The following is a 21,698-nucleotide window of genomic DNA, read 5'->3' as shown; positions in this document are numbered from 1 at the left end:
CTGTGAAAAACTATTGGGGGCAAAAGCTAAATCATAAAGAAAAAGATGCCTATTTCATTTTGGAAAAGTCTTTATTATTTTAAAAGAAAATCAGTTTTAGGGGTTGAAGGAGGGACACATGCTATTTTTTTCTCTATGCAGACTTTTCCATGAGACTCTCTAAGGGCCGCAGAGGTATAGAGAATGACAGTGATGTTGGAATTTCCTTAAGACTCTTTATGGTTGGATAAAGAAGGGACAAATTGACCCAGCTCTTTAACAGGGCACATTGGGCTGATGAAATAGATCTTGGAAGCAGAGCTGCTTCTAGAGAAGGGTCAACTCTACTCTCTGGTTCGTAACTATGCTCTTTATGGTAAGTTTGCCCTTGACTGTCCTGAAGGGCATGAAAGGAAATGTAATAAAGTAGAAGGATAACTGGATTGAAAGTCAGGAGCCTGGGGTTGCTTTGGAAGCAGTCCCTCTTCTAGTCTTCCCCACAACTTCCTTCCTTCTCCACTTCTCCCAGCCCAGCCTTCAGCATTACTGTCATGCTCGGAAAGGCCAAGTCCATCAGCCTTTTCATCCACTAAACCAGTGTTCAAAAAAAAAAAAAAAAAAAAAAAAGGTTGTGGAATCCTTTTGGTTGTGGTTTTCATGCCTCAGAAACCCACACCCTTGTGTGGTCATGAGGCGGGACCTGGAGATGATGGAGCCAATAGAAATGCTTTATTTCTATGATAGCCATACTTTCTTTTGAGGAATCCTTGAAAAGACTTTGCGGGGAATGTAATTTGAAGACTACTGGGCTAAAGTAGTAGTCTGGTCTAATATAGGACTTCCCAACTTCTCAAACCAGCTACTGACGTTCGAACGTTAAATTGACAACATTCCATCCACTGATGCAGATCTCAGTCCCTCTCTGAAACCTTTTAGACAGGCAAAAAATGTGGCTAAAAATTCCATCATTTTGCATCACCTGTTAATAAGTGTTTTTACACTTAGACAGCTTATTTCTCAAGCAATAGACAAGTTATCCCTCACTGGGCCAAGTTTTGTGTGACTATAGAAAGGTCACTGGGCAACTAAGGTATACAGTGGATAGAGTGCTGAGCCTAGAGTCACAAAGACTCATCTTTATGAATTCAAATTTGGCCTCAGACACTTATTAGCTGTATGACTTCTGTTTAACTCAGTTTCCTCATTTGTAAAATGAGCTAGAAAAGAAAATGGTAACCCACTCCTGTACCCAATGCGGAGCCCAAGAGTGACTGTTCACAACAAGAACAGTTTGCCTCTAGCTGACTCAGGCAACCTTTGAAGATTATAAGATCAGGGAATACAAACCCAAAGATGTGGTCATACAGCTGGTTCTTGGCAGAGTTAATGCTCATTTTCTTTTGTGGAAAAGTGATTCCACACTGGTAGATAAAAGGCTTGTTGCAAATATAGTTTACCTAGATTTAAATATTTTATTATGCATTGAATTGCTGTGGAAAAGATGCAGAGATGTAGGGGTAGAGACTAATAGTCTCGTGAATTAATAGCAGGTTGATGACCTAGCAGACCCAAGGAAATGGATCAATGTTAGCTTTGTTTAGCCTTGTGCTATTTAGCATTTCTATCTGCAACTTGGAAAAACCAAAGAGTTTAAAATGCAAATTATCAACTTTGCAGATGAGTCAAAGCTGGGAGGGATGTCTAACAGACTGGATGACAACAGTCAGAAACCAAAATGAAATTGACAGTGCTATTGATATGAATCTTAGAAGATGAAATCCAATAAGAATAGTAATAGTCTTAAACCTGTGAAGATTACCTTCTAGATCCAGATATAAAATGGGGACACAACTAGATAATAGATGATCTGAAAAAGATCTGGAGGTCTTAGTGAATTGCAGTAGGAGCTGATAGAGCAATCAGAAAAAGCTAATATAATTCTAGGCTATATTGAGAGAGGAAATTATGGTCCTACTGTATTCTATTTGATTAGACCACATCAGGAAAATTGTGATCAGTTCTGGGTGCCACATTTATTGATAAACTGAAAGCACCTAGAGGAGATCAATTAGGATGGCAAAGAACCTGTAGATCAGAGGTGTCTTGCTGGCTGCATGCAACCCACAATAGCCTTACATATAACAGAAAGATATTAAAATGTAGTTCCTATGTGTTGAGATTCTTTTAAAATAAGAACTACCTAAAATGTGGGGTTTTCTAAGTCAATATGTACCCTGCAGGGATCTTTATGTATTGGTTAGTAGTTCCCATTTCTATTTAAGTTTGAGACCACTGTTGTAGGTTATAATTTATAAATATCACCTGAACAAATAAGAGATAAGAATGTGAGCTACTTGAAAAGGAAATTTGTTTCATTCTTTGTCCTTCTGTCCCCAATGTCTAGCGTAGTCTACCACATTGTGGGCTCTTAATAAATATTTGTTTATTTATTGATTGAGAAGATATTGATGAGACATAAAAACTATTTTGAAATATTTGAAGGATTATTCCAGGAAGCATTCAACTCATTCTTTCTGGGTTTGGAAGGTAAAATCAGAATTTTTTGTAAAACAGTTCAAGAGGAAAATTTAGAGGAAAACATTCTAAGAAATAGAGCTACCCTAAAGTAGAATGGGCCACCTTGGTGTAAGTGGGGCAATGTCATGGTTTCCCCTTTGTATGAAGTTTTAAAGCAAAGATTGGCTATCCCCTTGCCAGGTATATTTTCAAGGGAACTCTTTAACGAGAATCAGTTGGTCTACAAGGTTACTTAGGTCCTGTCCAGCTCTGAGAGATTGTGATAGAGCTCAAATCTCCTGATTTCTGGTCTCATGCTCTAAACTTTGATCTGTTCTTTTCCTCCCAATCAGCTCTCCAGCTTGTACTTTGGGTTCCTGCATTCCTCATCAGTGAGGATTTGCCATAGTTAAGTCTCCCTCAGCTTACCATGTTATTTATGCTTTCCCTCTTCCTCCTTTTTGATTTTTTCTCTGGAAAAAATAATCACTACCATCGTTATCAGAAAGGACATATTCGTCAACAACTCTATGACTCCACTTATTATCTCTGTGACTTCCCTCACTAAAACATTCCTCTTCCTGACCACCATTCCCTTATTATGTATTTTTTTTTTCTCTATTAGAGTATAAGCTTCCTGAGGGCAAGGACTGTCTTGCTTTTTTGGTATTTGTATTTCTCATGCTAAGCATAGTCTGGCTCATAAAAATTATTTATGTTTTTTTTTTTCATTCCATTTTTATTTTATAGATGCAGAAGCCAAGGTCTGTAGAGATAAGATGACTTATTTAAGTACATACAATTACTTCTTGGAAGAGCCCAGGCTAACCCAGGTCTCCTAACTCTCATACCCTAATGCTAATTTTTATTTCTTTTTGTCCTTGCCTCTTTCCTAGAGAAAAGGAAGCAACCTTTGTATCTCTCTTTATTTTGGAATATTTGGATAAACTTCTCTGGGTGGAGATTGGGAGGACCTCTGGAGTACGGGAATGTTTCTGTGAATCTTTAGGTTAAGCTTCCTCCTCCTGGTGTACCTTCCAAAGATTATTATTCTTGTTTGTCTTTCCTTCTGGAATAGGACCATGTCTTCAGGGAAGAGATACCATGACATGCAAATTAATGGGATTGAAGTGAGGGAGAGCTGTACAAGGCACCTGCCTCACTTTCCTCTCCAGGGCCATCTGGGTCCAGTGGCCACATATAAATCAGGATGACTGGATGTGGCCCTGGATGAAATTCAGCTCAATTATCATTTATTAAGCACCTACTATGTGTCAGATATTTGGCTATTTACTAGGGACCCAAAAGACAAACAATGAAACAATCTCTGACCTTAAGGAGTAGATATCCTACTTGTGAAAACAAGTACAGGAATAAATAAATATAAAATATATTCAAATTAATCTGCCTGAAAGGAAACATTAACAACTGGAGGAACAGAAGAGGCCATGTAAGTAGTGCTCTTGAACTGAGCCCTGCCTGAACTTAAGATATTCCAAGAGAGAGCTGTGAGGAGGGAGAACCTCCTCTTCCAGGGTGGACAGAGAGTCAGGAAACAGCCTTCCAAACAAGTGGCTTTACTCAGAATGGTCCCTGGCAGTGGGAATGAACCTAAGCATTAAAAGTTAAAAACACAGAACCCTGAGAAAGGACCACACCCTGTCTGCTTTTGTTCCACATGTGTCACTGGTAGGAGGAGAAAGAGAAAAGACACAATCCAGAGAATGGGGACTGGGGCCCTGAATGGGAAGGATTTCAACATAAGTGGAGATTACAAAGTCATTAAGACAATCTTGGCAATTATCTTCTCAAGAAACAACACTACCCAATTCTAACCCTGTTGGTCTCTTTAGTATCCTTCTGTTAGGAAGCCTCAGTTTCCCTTTCTGTAAAATGAAGATATTGCAGTAAATTAATGATTCTTTACAACTATAGGATCTTTCTCCTTTTTTCCCCCATTTTCCTCATTAATCAGCTCTCTTTGTTCCCTTACCCATGCCCATGCTGTCTCATAGGTTAGCCCCAATTGACAACTATTCCTGGGATGGTATCAAATTTTAACTATTTTTTACTTTATTATCCCCTACCCAGCATCAAAACTTCCCTTTCTACTGTCCCTTTCTTCCAGAGTACTGTTCTGTGCTGCAGATTTGGATAAACCAATTCTAAGTATCAGTGACATAACAATTTAGTATGCTGCCCCTTCCAAGCTGCTGTATTTGGAGGCTTCCCAGTTAACCCAGAAGTTTTAGGTACTATTACAGTCTAGAGGGCAATGTATTTTTAGGCAAATGGGAGTTTAACATTATTATCCATAACACTGCTGACCATTTATTGAGTCTAGTTCCACTTCAATGAATTGTGGAGGTGAAAAGGGCTCTTAGTGGTCCTTAATAGTGAGAGAGCTAAGTCCAAGGGAGGAATTAGCACTTAATAGCCCAAAGTAACACACCTAGTACAATGATGGAACCAGACTGGCTCCCAGGCTTCTCATTCACAGTCCAGCTCTTTTTAAATGACACCTTCCTATCCTTCCCTTACAAGGCTAGTGCTGCTATTTTTCTCTTCATTTTCTTTAAGTTCCAGCTGAAAAAATTCCATAAAGGGTTAGTCTGAGGGACCCTTCCCAGCCTTGTTGTGAGGGGTAAAGGGCTCTAGCCCTTTGTTATAGCTTCTAGAAGGGACTGAGTCATCATGCCTTGTAATCAGGCCAAATAATTGGGGTCCTGCCTTGTATGATGTGGGATGAAGGAAGATTTCAAACCAGTAAATTTACCTACTTCATTGGAATCAGGGAGGGCAGGGGTGGGTGGGAGCTTCTACAGTTTTTTGGGAAAGGTTTATGAAAAAATGAAAAGGAAGGGATGGGGGGGGGTGATGTTTGGAGACTGGGTAAAAGGTGGCCCTGGAGGCAGGAACTACAGAGGAAGCCAACCCGAGAAGGAGGTCTAATGGGGACCCCTGCCAGGCTCTGATTAGCAGAAAAACCTTGCCTCCCTGCTGCCAGATCTTACTGGCTGATCGTGGCTGCCCGCCACCTTCCCACAGAGACACTTTGGAGAAAGCCAGCCCTGTGGGCACTGAGGGGGAAGCTGAATGCTGAAAGCTGAAAGCTCACCTGAGTAAGAAAGAATTGAACAGATTCTTTAACATTAACTACATCTCGGGAACAATTGTAGCAGTCTCTTCTACTTGACTAAGAGGGAATGACTCATTCCTCTGCAGCAAGCTTTGGGGGGAAGGAGAGAGATTCTACACTGATTGCTGGTATTTGTCCTTCTTTCTTAAAAAAAGGACCATGACATCAGAGGATGATGTCATGACTTGCAAGTGGATTGGATTTAAGTGAGGGCGGGCTGGGCAAGGTCACCAGTCTCATTTTTTTCTTCCAGAGTTATCTGGATCCAGTGGCCAGATATAGATGACTGGAGATGTCTCTCATCTACTGGGAGACCTTGACCTTTTTTAAGTTAAGGTTTTCTCCCAGGTCTCAGGTAACACCCATTAAGGCAACACCCATTTAGTGATTAGGCTAGGTAAGAAATGAGGAAAAGGATGGTCTCTTTTAGGTAGTTTAAAAAAAAAATCAATCTGGGAGAAATAAACCCTCAGAGTTTAGGGCCAAAACAGAAACAATTGCTAATTTACACTCACTCTGAACCTTCAGAGCAGAACATAGCTCCTTCCTTCCTTCCTACATGGATACCAGTCACTAGGATACCAGAAAACCTTCTGAGACCTTCACAGAAATTTATTTGAAGCTCTGATTTTTTTTTATTTTAAAAAATGTATATATCTTTTTAAAAGTCTTGTTTTCCCACAGCATCAGATAATTTGAATTTTGAATAAATCTGCCTCCCTTCCTTCCCCTCCTTTTGGTACAGACCTTTTCAAGCATGAAGTCCCTTTGTGAACCACAAAACTGTTGAGAGTTTAAGGAAATCATTGGCATGGAACAGCAAAGTGCAGTGGAAATCCTTAGGGGGCCTTGGTCTCTCTCCAGAGCTGTTCTCCTTTCCTAGCCAACCATTCTAGGGCCAAGAGAGTGGGTGAGACATTGGTGGTCCTTCCTTCTTCCCACTCTTGAGGACCAGCCCCAACTAGTGCCTAGTAGTTGGTCTTGAAAACAGTGGTATATATATCAACATGTACACTAAAAACAGGGGGCTCAGATTGACTTGGCCACTTGCCCTGGCATTGGTACCTTTTAGTTTTAAAAGTTGAATAAGCTTTATACAATTTTCTCTTTAAATCATCAAAGATACCAAGTCATGCAGTGTGATAACCTTAAGATCAAGACCCCTGAGTTCTCTACCAGCTCCACTATTAACCAGTTGTATGACCCTGAGAGTCACCTTTCCTCTTTACTCATATATAAAATAGTTTAGACTAAATAAGCTTAAATGTAGCTCTAAAATTCTGTGACATCTAGTGCAATGAAAAGCAGAGGGCCCGAAACAAGGAGCTCTTCTGTTAATCACTGTGTGACAGGCAAATCCCTTAATTAAATTCTCTGGAATCTCCCTTTCCTCAACTGCCAAAAAGGCACGATTGCCTTGCCTGCCTCCCAGCGCTATTGGGACAGAATAAGAGAAAAAAGCTCCGAAGAGAACCTAACATTATACAAATGGAAGATATTAGCTTCCCATCTCTTAGCCTAGGATCTGGCTTCATTTCTCCTTTCCCCTCCTGCTCTAGTCTCTAAGAGGAATGAGAGCATCGTGTGTCATGGGGAGCCGCCTCATTAAGAGAAACCCCTTATAAAGGTTTCCTTTCCTGGGGGCCTTTACTCTGAGTCACCACCTAATTGTGGCTATTACAAGGGGAGAGACAGTGAGGAATGCAGGCAGGGGAATTCCACTGGCTCCCTGTCATTAGAGTGCTCTGGAGATGGACACTTTGGCTTCATCGGCACTAGGAACCCTTTTCCTTTTGAAAAGAATCTGTGTTGTGGGGGGTCAGGAGACCTGGGTGCTAATCCAAAATCTTCCATTAAGTGAGATATAGCTTTGGTCAAGTGATGTCATTGTATGCCTCAGTTTCCACATCTGTCAAAAAGAGAATAATTCTTATTTTGCCTTGCTCACAGAGGGGTTGTGTGAAAAAAATAAAATGTGTGGATACTGCTTTCTTTCTGCTTGGGAATCTTGTAACATTTGTCTTGTGCCCTTCACAATATGTTTACTTGCCTCACACCATATCAAAAATATCTACATTCTTGTCTATTAGGTTATAAAGACAAGAAACTTGAGGACAAGAAACTAATTTTATTATGTATCATTGAACCTTCATAACCCCTAGCATAGAGCTTTGCATACTCAATGTTTCTTAAGTTAAATTTATTGAACTGAATTGAAACAGAATCTTAGGGATAAGGATACTGACTGGACTTGCAGACTTTGCTTAGTATAGAGAACTCTGTGAATGAGAGAAGCAGGTCAATACCTTCTTCGAGACTAATATTCTCAGAGAGTTGGCCGGAACATTCATTCAGTGTTTAAATGACTTGCTTAGGGTCATCCAGCCAGTGTGTTAGAGACAGAATCTGAACCCAACTTTTCTTGCTCCCTCATTGAGAACAGCTCTGCATCCACTGTGCCAAGGTTGCCTGCCTTGAGAACTGAAGTTTATTGGATTAAAACCAGGCCTTTTTAGACCCTCCCTGTATTGCTCAGAATCTTGCTTTCCCTTTCTCCCCTTTTCCAGATTCTAGGTAGATTATTTTTCTCCTAAGAGAATGAATGCTGCCAACTATAAGGAAGCTTTCTCTGTCTTGGTTGGGTGAGGGACTGGAAAGATGATGATGGCTCTTATACATCCCCAGCTTAACTGAGGATTCTTGCCCTACACCCAGTCCCATACCCTATGAAATTCAAGTCACAGGACCAATGATTTCATGAAATGTTTCTCCATTACTGGCCTGGTTTTCTCCTCCCCAGGCTTGAGACCAAAAGGATTACAGCCCTGGCAGCTCAGTAGAGAGTGAAGTAATTTGCTTTTAAAGCTGTTGACTTTTCAGTTTGGCCTGTTCTTCTTAGAAAAGGTGTGAGCACTGGAAGTCAGTCTGAATAGTCTTTAGTCAGCCATTCAGGGTTCTCCATAATCTGACTTCAACCTCCCTTTTCAGTCTGATCTCCCAATATTATTTTCCACATACCATTCATTGTAGCCAGATTGATTTGTTCAGCATGCCACAATCTCATCTCTTTCCCAGTCAACATGATCGATTGATTGACCTACTTACTTAAAATAAGTCCTACTGATGACTTATATTTATACCATGATTCACTTATCCTACTTTGGCTCTGATTCCTCATTGTCCCTACAAGCTTTTGATATATGATCCTATTTCTAAATATACATAATATCCAATCATACATGAACCTCCCTTTATATCAAAGAAAACTAGGTTAAACTAAAGCAACTAATAAAATAACATCATTGTACAATGTATGCAACATTCATAGGGGCACCTCAGAGGCCAGCTGGTACAACCTCCCTCATTTTTCAGGTGAATAAATTGAGACCTAGTGCTATTATGTGTCTTGCTTCAGGCAAAATTTGAATCTAGATGCTTTGACAGAACTTTTCCTGCTGTACCACATTATATTCTCCTTTCTCTTCTCGTTTATCTAAATCTTTATGTAATGTCCAGCTCAAATCTTACTTAAATCTCATTAAATATTTTTCTTGGCTCTTTTTCCCTCTTCTTAATCTCACTGTCTGTGCCCCTCTGATTTCTTGAATGTAATTAAATGGTCCCAATGATCTCATCAAAGTAAATCCTCCATCTCATATTATAGACCACAATTCATTCATACCTTCTTATTCTGTATAATTTGTACTCTCAGCTTTTCATCATCCCTCCACAGGATCCACTCAACATCTTGGAAACCATCTTTTAATATCACAAAACTGTTATATAGTCAAATGATGTTCCATTTCCCCATTCATATCACAGAATGTAAGAGCTGGAAGAGACCTTGCATAGATGTAAAGACCTTAACTGTTTTTTTCATGTTTTCCTCAAGAATATATTTTGTGGAATGATATAAGTACAATTAAGTAGATTAATTGAATAACCTCAAAGTAATTAACAGAATGTTATTAATCTAGGTGGAAGTCTATAATAGTTTCTCCCAAAAAAATCTCTCTTTGGCTTTATTCTGTTTAGCATTTTTATCAGTGACAAGTTAAAAGTATAGATGATATAATGCTAGGAGGGATAGGAAAGGTTTGACCATTTGAGATTCAAAAAATTGAATTAAGATTCAAATTGAGATTCAAAAAGTATTGACAAGTTAGAATAATGGGATGAATACAATAAGATGTAGTTTAAAAGAGATGAATGAAAAGGCCTACTTTGAATTGTTGTTTTAAAGAATCATCAAATGGTTGAGACTTTTCTTGATGAAAATTGGGAGGAAATGTAGTTCATATTTGTCCTGTTTGACCTTAAAGAGCACAACTAGGAACAGTTGATAGAAGGTTCAGTAAATCAGTCAGATTCTAATTTGATGTAAGAAAAAAAATTCCCTAATAAATAGGCAGAGGATTTCCCATCAGTGACGATCTTCAAAGGAAGGATAAGCACAACTCATTCCTATTATGGGGAACTTCCTTTTCAGATACAGATTGGATTAGACATTCTCTAAGCCCCTTCCTACTCTGAAATTTTGTAATAGATTTTTTTGGGTGTTATTGCCATTTTGTTATACTTTCATTACCATGTATGAATGTACTCATGATGTTCTGATTCATTTTCTTCTTTAAAACCTTTTTGATATTCTGTAAGTCAATATTCCATTCATATAATGTTATATTATATACTACTACAAATGTTTTATGAATATGCTTATATTCTAAACTTTGCCGTTGGCTGCTGAATCTTTTTTTTTTTTGGTCTATTTGAAGCATTTTCTGGAGTCTTTGGGCCTTCCCATTTTGAGGTCTTTTTTGTACTGATTAACATCTATGGTGATTGGATATAGTAAATTCTTTTACTTTTGTCTCTTTTTGATTTTTCAGAATAATGACCTTATTTGGACAAGTCTTGCTAGAGCTGCTATATTGTGAACAGTGTCTTTTCCTCTTCTTTTTAAAATTTGGTTTTTACTTTGACCTTTGTTCTAATTGGTGATTTCACTGCACAAATAAAGTGGATTTCAAAATGACTACTAAGCCTGTAACCAGTCATTTCCTGTCTGTTTAATGCTTTCTTTTAAGTCTATCTGGGCCATATTTAGTGTCTTATGACCCTCATCATGAAGAAAATATTCATGATGGACTGGTGTCCATCATGTCTTTCATTATAGAAGTAATCTATAAACCCCATGGACTCTACTATTTCATGATCCTTAATAGTATTTTCCAACATAGTTTTTATTATCATCCCCTGTATCCAATTTCCCAAAGAAGTTGTAGATCATCAAATTATATTTTGACTTAATCTGTAGGATTCTGGTAAATTCTTCATATAATTTTTCTATTTTTTCATTCTTTGAAAAAGATTTGAAGAATAAACTTTAGTAATGTTTAAGCTTAAATACGTTGGTCACATAACATGAAGACGGGACTCATTGGAAAAGACCTTGCTGTTGGTAAAGATTAAAAACAAAAGGAGAAAGCAAAAAAGGATAGCAGAGGATAGAATGAATAGACAGTGTCATGGAAGCGATGAACATGAGCTTGAATAGACTTCAGGAGATAGTGGAAGATGAAAGAACCTGATGTGGTTTATGGGATCACATAGGATTGTATACATATAAACATCAACAGTATTCATCACAATCTCCCTGCATAAATTTATCATGAGCATCACTGGATGATGACCTGTTTTTTAGAACATATGGTTAAACTAAATCTACAGACTTTCTTTATTTCTCTGAGGAGAATCTGTGATCCAGTCTTTGATTAAGCTGCAGCTTCTTTTTATCTATTAGTTTAATTTGCAGAGAGGATGTTAGTATGGTCCTTTTTTCCAGTGGTGTGTCAACTTGTCGGTTGTAAGACAAAGAATATATTCAGAGAATACTAATGAGTAAATTAATATTTGTAGATGATTTATAAGTGTACGATCCTATGATTCTCTTCTCTCTTCTATTATTCTACCATCATCAGTGTCAGTTTGTCAATGTCAAAGACTGGAGGAAATGGAGGAGAAAAATTGGGAAATATAAGACTGGGGGCCATTGAATATTTTGTTTATTTGTTGAGTTGTTACAGCTGGAAAAATTCTGATGATAGGCATTTCTCTACTTATCCAGGCTAGTCCTCAGATTTAGCAGGTAGACAATCTGTCACTGGATTCATACTTAAAGTCTTTCTGGCTTGGAAAAGCTTGCAGAGTTTTATTCCAGTAGCACAATCTTTGTCACCTCAGAGTCATTCCTGGAACAAAATGTAGCTTATAAAATTTTATAAGGGCAGTATGCAAAGTTGTCCATTATTTTTCCTGACTTTACTTTTCCAGGGTCACAAACTACTAAGTGTCTAAGATGATATTTGAATTCAAGTTTTTGGCTCCAAGTCCATCACTTTATACATGGTGCTCCCTAGCTTCTTGCGGACAGGGAAATCATGTCATAATTCATTACATTCCATGTAATATCTAATAGTATTACATTTATAGTATGTTCTCAATAAGGATTTACTATTTGATTTATTGGTTTTATTAGTTCATATAAATCATTGTGTTAGAATCATAACATGCTGATTCTATTCTGGTCTCATCTTGCTTCTCCTATTTAGGACTAGATGGAAATTTTTGAAGGTTCTCAATGGTTCCTCTGTGGTCTATTCTACCTCTTAAAGTACTTAATTACTCTCAAGGAGCAAGAGAGGCAATGTCCAGTTTTACTATGAGTGAGTTTACAAAGGGTTCCTAGTCAGGCTCTCAGGATACTGGGAAACAATTATTCCAGATTGAAATAATAAACAGTAACAACACTTCAGTCATCAAATATGCAATTTAACAACCAAACAAAATGCTTAAAAGCCAAACATTTGTCTGGAAGCTGTGACCTCTTTGAGGCATGTTTTGTTTGTTATTAAAATATGAAACCACCCTTGAGCCAACTTGAATCATAAAGGAACTGAGTTTGTTTTACCCAGAGAAGGCCCTGGGAAGCTTATAATGGATTGTCATATGAGTGGGGGTGTGCAAATCTCCAATGGGCTGACATTGCTTTGGGTTGTAATTATACCCACCCTCTTCCTCCTTTCCAGAGAAGTTCACATTTGGATCTAGCTAGAGGAAAGAACACAGGCTACAGCATCAGGAAGCCCGGGTTTTATTTGACTCTGTCTCTCCCTAGCTGTGTGACTATGGTAAAATCACTTCTACTCTCTGAACCTTTCTCATCTTAAAATGGGGTGTTTGTAATAGATGATTTCTAAAGAGCTCTTCCAACTCTAATATTCTATGACATGCTGAAGATGGGGCCAATTAGCAGCTAGAGAATGGACTTATTCCAGTAGGGCTCCTTTCTCTCCTGGGTCTTTGGGGAAGAGTGATTTACTACTTCCCCCAATTTTATTTACTTGCAAACTAAAAGTTTCAGAAGAAGGGGATTTGCAAAAGTATAATGAATATGTATTCAATTCTCTATATATGTGGGAAGGGGGAAAGGACTGAAGGTTGATGGGGAAAGGGAAAGGTGATAAAGACATAATAGTTTTCCTAGGGGATTAGGCAATCAAAAAGCATTTAAGTGCCTACTATAGTGTCTCTCTCTCTCTCTCTCTCTCTCTCTCTCTCTCTCTCTGTCTCTTCTCTTCTCTTCTCTTCTCTTCTCTTCTCTTCTCTTCTCTTCTCTTCTCTTCTCTTCTCTTCTCTTCTCTTCTCATCTCTTCTTTCTCTCTCTCTTCTCTTCTCTTTTCTTCTCTTCTCTTTTCTTTTCTTCTCTTTTCTTTTTTTCTTTTCTTTTCTCTTCTTTTCTTTTCTTTTCTCTTCTTTTCTCTTCTCTTCTCTTCTCTTCTTTTCTTTTCTTTTCTTCTCTGTCGCTCTCTCTCTCTCTCTCTCTCTCTCTCTCTCTCTCTCTCTCTCTCTCTCTCTCTCTCTCTCTCTCTCTCTCTCTCTCTCTCTCTCTCTTCTCTCTTTCACTTCCTGAGACTCAGCATTCTAGAAGGGAGTTTAGCATTCAACTTTATCACATAAAATTTTTTTCTTTCTTGGCAGGATTATTAATTATTTTTGACATCCATTGTAAAATCAGTGAATGTCAAAGGAAAATAAAATTAATATAATATACTTTACCAATTATATTTTAAGAACAAAACATATTTTAACATGATTCTTTTTTTGTTATAGCTTTTTATTTACAAGATATATGCATGGGTAATTTTTCATCATTGACAATTGCAAAACCTTTTGTTCCACTTTTTCCCCTCCTTTCCTCTCCCCCCTTCCCCAGATGCAGGTAGATCAACAATACATGTTAGATATGTTAAAACATATTTAACATGATGCTTAACCATGTACATACATATTTCATATTCACTGCACACAATTCTGAATTAATGGCTTGTTAATTTGTACCATAAAAATGAGTATTTCCAAAGACTGACTCTATATAAACATACAGTCCTGCACTTTGACAGTATAGCAGAGCAAGCTCATCTTACTATATAAACAGACACTGAATTTCCTGAATTGGTTTTTTTTTTTAAATGCAGCTTTCTTTGAGTAATTGGAATTTGGGGATACATTTTTATTTTATTATGATAAAGTATACATTTTAAATTTTTGGTTATTCTTTAACTATAAAAAGATAAATGTTGTACAAAAATATGTTGTACAAAAATATGTTGTACAAAAATACAATTCATTTAAATTTTTTTTTAAATTTTTTTCTAATATTTATATTCCACTGAAAACAGAAAGTATTGCATTTGTAAGGGGCAATTTAAAATATTTTTGCATCAGACTAGTATTGTAAAAAAGTTGCAACATAAAATTATATTTTATGTGAATTAAAATAATTTGTTATATGATTTTTGATTTAAATTTATTTTTATATTTTTAAATTTATATTTCCATGATTTCTTTTAAAATATTTTATTTTCCTACAACATATTTTATTTGTATACTTGATAAGACATAGTTTTCTTCTTCTCCACATCAACACAAATCTTTCATAAAGATTTTTAGTAGGTATGAAGTGGTCATTATGGCTCCTCTTCCTTTTTCTTCTACCCTTCAGTCTTCTCATCTTCAAACTCTTTCCTGCTTATGTCTTCTCTCTTTTTTGCCCTTTCTGGAGGGTTCCTCCTTTTTTTTTTTGCCTGGGACCCCGACTGGCTGCTTGAGACATCCCTTGACTTTAAAAGTCAAGCTCAGGAGTTTGTGTTTTTATACTAGTTTCAATAGGGAAGCCACTTGAGAAGGGGAAGGGATATCTTCAGACTTGAAGAACTGACAATTGTTGGAAGTTTAGTTTAGTGGGGAGAAATGCCGGAAGCTAGTAATCCATGTTAAAGGTGATTATGACTTGGTTGTTGTGTGAGGGGGAAAAGAGAAGTGAATGCAAAAGATGTGGAGTAGAATTGAGGGGTTTGTTTCTGATTTTATATGGTGGGGTGGGATAAGGGAGAATGAGGGAGCAACTAGGTGGTTTTGTGAATAGAGCCACTTATTTCATAGAACTGTTATAAGGAGGATACTTTGAAACCGGATATTGCTATGTAAATTTGAGCTACTATTGGAAGGGTCTGTAGATTATAAACCACTTGAGGCCAGATAATGTTTGGGTGTTGGTTTTGATTTCCTCATACTAGCACAGTTCTGATATGTAATAGATGCTTAATAAATATTTATTGGGTGTGACCCTGAGCAAGTAACTTAACCCCTCTAGACGTCAGATACCTCATCTGTAAAATGAGAAGATTAGACAAGAATATTTCTTTTGGGTTCCAAGTCGGGTTACATTATTTTATGGAAAATATTAGTCCTATAAATAAAATCAAACAAGTAAGGCATGAGTGAAATAAACATGAAATTTTTCACTAGCTCCCTGAATATTAGAACCAGCAAAAACCTCTTGGAATTTGACATGGTAGCTTTGGAACAAATAAAAGGAAGGCTTGCCTTGTCTCTCAGTAAACATCTATTATGTAAATTTAATCAATGATGCTCATGAAGCATTTAGATAAATTTATGTAGGACTTCAAGAATACATCACTTCATTACTATTCAACAAATCTGTAATCTCAGTAACATAGATCATGAAATCATGGGATCATCAATTTCTATTTCTTTCTGGGTAGTTTTTCTATTGATATTGGTCAGAACCTATCCATACCTTCTTGACCGCTGTGATTCTTTCTTATAAATAATTTTGGTAAAAGATTTTAGAAGTTAAAAACACTTCCTTCTCCCATTTTATTGTTGAAGAAATTGAGACACAAAAGTTAAGTGATTTCCCTAAGATCATGCAGCAACTAAGTATTTGAAGCAAAATTTGGACTTAAATCCTACTGATACCAAGATTGGTGCCCAATTCACCATAGCACACTATTTTTCTCTAATCTACTGTATACTCTTAGGGCCCTTCTCTAACTCTTTTAATATTCTGTGAATTCTATTGCAATATAAGGGTTCCCATTGATCATCTTAACTTTAAAATTTTTTGAATTACTATATTTTGTGAATATATAATAATATATGTGAATATATTATATATATTATGTAATATAATATATGTGGATTTTTCTTTTTACATATTTCTTTATGAATCACATTGAGAGAGAAAAATCAAAACAAAAGGGGAAACTGGTGAGAGAAAAAACAGGTGAAAAAGAAAAAATTAAATATAGTATATATTGATTTACATTCAGTCTCTATGTTTCTCTCTCTGGATGCAGATAATATTTTCCATCCTGTTTATTGAGATTGCCTTGGATCACTGAACTGCTGAGAAGAACCAAATCTGTTCTAGTTGATCATCCCACAATCCTTATTGTGTATATTGTATTCCTTGTTCTGCTTATTTCACTCAACATCAATTCATGTAAATCTTTCCAGACTTTTCTAAAATCAGCTTGTTTATCATTTTTTATGGAACAATAATATTTCATTTCTCTCATATAACATAATTTATTCAGCCATTCCCCCAATTGATGGACATCTAATAACTTTGTAATTCTTTGTCATCACAAAAAAAGAGCTGCTACTAACACTTTCACCATGTGAGTTTTTTCCCCTCATTTATGATTTCTTTGTAATAAGACACAATAGAGGCACCACTGCTTCAAAAGGTATGACAGTTTTATTGTCCTTTGAACATAGTTCCAATTTGTTCTTCAGAATGGTTGGATCATTTCACAACTCCACCAACAACATATTAGTGTTCTAGTTTTCTCATATCTTCTCCAACATTTATCATTATCTTTTCCTCTCATCTTAGCCAATCTGAGAAGTGTGAGGTGGTACCTCAAAGTAGTTTTAATTTGCATTTCTCTAATCAATAGTGATTTAGAGTATTTTTTTCATATCACTATAGATGGCTTTAATTTTGACATCTGAAAATTGTCTATTCATATCCTTTGGCCATTCAATAATTGGGGAATGACATATTATAAATTTGATATAATTCTTTATATATTTTAGAAATAAGGTCTTTATCAGAAATACTGTCTGTAATTTTTTTCCAGCTTTGTGCTTTCTTTTTAATCCTGACTATGTTACAGTGCAAAACCTTTTTAATTTAATATAATCAAAGTTATTCATTTTGAATTTTATAATGTTTTCTAGTTCTTCTTTAATCATAAATTTCCTCCCTTCTCCAAAGATATGATAGATAAACTATTTCTTGCTCTCTTAATTTGCTTATAATGTCACCTTTTACACTTACATCATGTACCCATTTTGACCTTAGTTTGATATGGGGTGTGATATGGGGTCTATGCTGAGTTTCGGACATATTGTTTTCCAGTTTCCCAGCAATTTTTGTGAAATAGTAAGTTGTTATCCCAGAAACTGGAGTTTTGAGGTTTATAAAATACTAGATTATTATAGTTATTGATTATTGTATCATATGTATGTAACCTATTCTCTTTATTCTTTCCTAACTCTTGATACATGACTAACCTAAGTCCTTTTTGTCAATCATCATTTCTGAATGATATCTTTCACACAACTTTCACATAAATTTTCATACAACTCCTTGTACACAAATCACCATTGATATGTGACTTATACCCAGCAGTGTGCCAGATCAAGTACAAATTGATTCATTGTTAAATTTTTGGTATGAGCTAAAAATGTCTTTTTGGTGATGGAAATTAAATGCACCAAATCAAGGCCTGATTGATTATTTGAGGATTAACTAGACTTAAGACAGATGGAAAAATGTTTTTAATGTATATTTAAATTAAATGTACATCATGCATACATTTCCCTCAGGGAACCAATTGTTAAACTTTTAGCAAAACATTGCTATTAATATTTACTATGCTTCATTCCATTGTTCTTTGGGTTACCCATTATTTTGATTTTTAGAAAAGAATATATTCTTTTATTTGTAGCCTCATAGTAAAAAGCCTTGGAAGAATATTAATAAAAAGATACCCTTTAATGTCAAGGAGTAGCTTGGGATGGTTGCTAGTACCATAATTTCCCACCTGTAGCCTGGGCCATTTTCTTCCTCCTTTTCTGTTCTCAGTCCAATTTCATTGTCTGTAATCAGTGATTATTCATGGAGCATGTCCAAGAGATGCAGTAACAAAGACTAATAGATTAGCCCAATATTTATTCCATTCTATAGCATAATCTAGTCAAGACAATAGATTTTCTTTGCCCAGTTGATTTTTCTAGTGCATAATACTAATAATATGTTAACAGAAATTCCAAATGCTTGGGGAATTGTGGCAACCAGACATACTGATTTCATCTGTTTAGAGAACTCTGGGAAATGCCTTCTATGATGCAGATTGACTCTTTTTTGTTTGTTTGTTTTTTTGTTTTACAACTTTCTGGGTACTGAGAAAGTTACTTGTCCTAAGTCATACAGTAGGAGTGGGTAAAGGAGGACTTCAGTCTAGGTCTTCCTGACTCCAAGTATAGCCTTGTTTCTCTGATAACTAGAACTTGAGAAGATTAGAAGGTGAATAAGCATTCGTTGGTCTTCTGCCCTTTATGTATGATTATTTAAAAAAAAAAAAAAACTCTTCTTCTTATCCTCCAAAGATATATCTAATGTTTTCAGGGTATGGGTGAAGGTCAAATGATAAGACTTCTCCCTGAGTCAGTTTCCATATCAGTGGCTATAGAAGGGTGATTGTTTCTGCCTTCTGGGAGGCTATGAGTAATAGCTCCTTCTCATCTTTTTATTTTGTTTTGTTTTCCTTTGCAGGGGGTGGAGGAAAGCGTAAAGGCAAAAGCAAAAAGTGGAAGGAAATCTTGAAGTTCCCTCATATTAGCCAGTGTGAAGATCTCCGGAAGATGATAGGTAAGCTCTCTCCTGTATAGGGGAAGAAGGAATCAGAATCTTTTAGGGGAGGAAGAATGAGAAGGGACCAGGAGCTAATAATGATTCACCCTGACTATGAGAGATGGAAGTTTCTGTGTGGTAGCTGGTGAGGTTTTAGTAAATCCAAATCTTGTCTTTGTAAGAAAAGGAATTTCTAGTTATTCCTGTTGAAAAAACAGTAGTCACCCTATCTTTTGATGCCATCATTTGTGGCTGCATACCTGGGAAGAACTCTAGTGGTAGAAGAGTGGCCCAGAGTGAACAGGATCATAGTCTTACATTGGGGGAAAGAGCTTAAAATATTGCATTAATTCCCTTTTAAAAACCAGTTTTAGTATATAATATTTTATCTTTTCCTCAATTACATGTTAAAACAAGATTTTAACATTTTTTATTGCATTCATTCTTGTTGTGGATGTCTTAAGTGATGTGACCACAATATGGAAGCAGAATAAATTCCTATTTATCTGGAATCCAAACAATCACATCGGTCAAATTATCATAACTGAGACTCTGGTTAACCAATCCAAGGGTAAATTCCTTAATATTACTGATGTGCAAAAGCTAAAATATATAATCTGTATGTATTTAGCCTGAGAGTGTGATGACTAGTCAGGCAGTTTCCTCTTCCTTCTGCTCTTCCTCTCCATCCCTCTTCCATCTATAACTAGTGATGATCTTCAAAGATTCAGAGAAAGATGTCATTGGGAAAATATATGGCAGGAGGACAAGCTAGGTTGGCCACAAGGTGAGAAGTGAAGATGATGGACACAAAGAAATTGCCTCAATGCTTCACTGATATTCTCTTAATATTTGAAGAAAGGGAGAAAAGCTTCCAACAAGTTGAAGGAACCCCTCCCTGTGGCATATTTATGGGAGTATGTGGAGAAATCAACAGGCTGGAGAGGGATGGGCATCTTTGGAGGAATCATCCCAAATCACAGGGTCACAGATCCATCTGGATATTTGAGTGTCTGAGTATAAATGTCAACTGTTATCAGATATATCTCTCATCCGCCTGAATATCCCCATTTCCTTTAAATCAAGAGTTTCCAACGGTCAACCTCTGAGGATTCCAGGTGAAAATGGTTCCACAGTGATTACTGGAGAAACATTTGTTCTGAGTTTCCACCTCCCTCCTCCCACTCCTTTTCCCCCTCTAGAACCCAGGTATTTGTGGGCCCCAGGGCTTCTAGCTGGAAATCCCTGAGCTTCTGGCTGTGGGCAAGTACATGTGCCGTATGTAGTTTAGAGCTCCCCCTGGGATCCATAAAGCAAGTCTCCATTAGTCTGTGGGACGGTGGGAGAATGTGCTCAAGGCGAGAACTCGAATTTTTCTGTTCCCCTCAGGGGGCCTTGAAAAGAGGCTGTGTCTACAGAAGCGCAGCCTGAAGAGAAGCCGAGCAAAACAGGAAGGCTGAACTCAACGGAGGGGCTGCGTCTGGTGTTGACACAATTATGAGTCACTTCATACCTTGCAGTTCTCTCCATGTTGACAGTGAACCCTGTGTTTGACTATCCATCGTCTGGGCCCAGGGAAAGGGTTTCTTAATAAAAAATTGCTTGCCTGAATAGATACAAAGCTCAAACACTAGGAGGCAACTCTCTCTGTCTCTGTCTGCCTCTGACTCTGTCTCTCTGTTTCTCTCAGCCTCTCTCTCTCTTTGTGTCTCTCAGAGACAGAGACACAGAGAGATCAAGATAGAAAGAGAGGGAGGGAGAGATAGAGAAAGAGAGAGAGAGGGAGGGAGACAGAGAGAAAGAGCATGTCAAAGAAAGAGAGAAGAGAGGAAAAGAAAGATAGAGGGGAGGAAAAGGGAGAAGACAAGTAAGAAGAGAGAAAGAATAAATACAGTTACCTATTATTATGAGAAAAAGAGAGACAGAGAGAGATAGAGACACACAGAGAGAAAGAGACAGAGAGACAGAGATAGAGACAGAGTGAGTCTTGCTTTGATACTGCTTAAGAAAGTACTAGTTAGAGAGGAAGCTATTTGGCAGGTTGTGTATCAATATGATGCACTCCTTTCTTTGATTTTGTTCCAGAAGATCTTTCTCCAAAGGCAGTACTTTGACTCATATTGTGTGTGAGGTGCCTGAGCTGGTGGAAGAGCAAAGCCCTTAGAGAAGATTATACCCAGTGTCTTTAGGGAACAGGAGGAGTCTGTCATCTCATGTAGTGTCATAGGGAAGTATGAAGAGAGCTCCCAGTGACAACAGATCATATCTATCTATCTATTAGCATTTCAAGGTTTACAAAACACTTTTGGGGGGGGGCAACAATTCCTTGGTATAGGATATGCAAATATCATTTCCCCCAGGTATCTTTCCAAGCTTATTATAGATGATTCCCCTTCATGCACTTTATGATTCCTCACAGAGAATACTCCATTTCCTGTCTCTGTGTATCTACTCCTAGAATGGACTCCCTCCTGTTCTCCATTTCTTAGTATCCCTGGAATCTTTCAAGGTTCAAATCAAATGCCACCTTCTTTATGAGGCCTTTCCTGAACCCCACCCCTCAGCTGCTAGTACTTATTCCTCTAACTCATTTATACCTCAACATGATGAATACATTGTATTTTTTTTCTACATATGTTCAATCTTCAATTTTTACAGAAATAAATCTTAGAAAATGACACAAAAGTCAGAATTTTGACATAGTGAATCTATGGGAAATAGAGGGTTAGATTCCCTTGACCACTGAAAACTGCCATTTTTCACTAGAGATTG

At 37.1% G+C, this 21,698-nt stretch overlaps 1 protein-coding gene across 3 annotated transcripts in view; it reads left to right on the top strand.

Annotated features, from left to right (window-relative positions):
• Nucleotides 1-21,698, top strand: part of GRK5 (G protein-coupled receptor kinase 5) — a 309,334-nt gene that overhangs the window by 106,326 nt on the left and 181,310 nt on the right. For 2 of the 3 annotated variants that reach the window (XM_074286872.1, XM_074286871.1), the window contains exon 2: nucleotides 18,849-18,944. In XM_074286872.1, the coding sequence (XP_074142973.1) occupies nucleotides 18,849-18,944 (96 nt within the window). Of the gene's footprint in view, nucleotides 1-12,754; nucleotides 12,826-18,848; nucleotides 18,945-21,698 lie in introns of those variants that run through there. The other variant, XM_074286873.1, reaches the window with a different exon arrangement.

Source organism: Sminthopsis crassicaudata, chromosome 2 (genome assembly GCF_048593235.1).
Source record: "Sminthopsis crassicaudata isolate SCR6 chromosome 2, ASM4859323v1, whole genome shotgun sequence".
Classification (NCBI taxonomy): Eukaryota; Metazoa; Chordata; class Mammalia; order Dasyuromorphia; family Dasyuridae; genus Sminthopsis; species Sminthopsis crassicaudata.
Note: the sequence above shows the minus strand (reverse complement) of the source record. Positions and strands in the feature narration are given on the sequence as shown.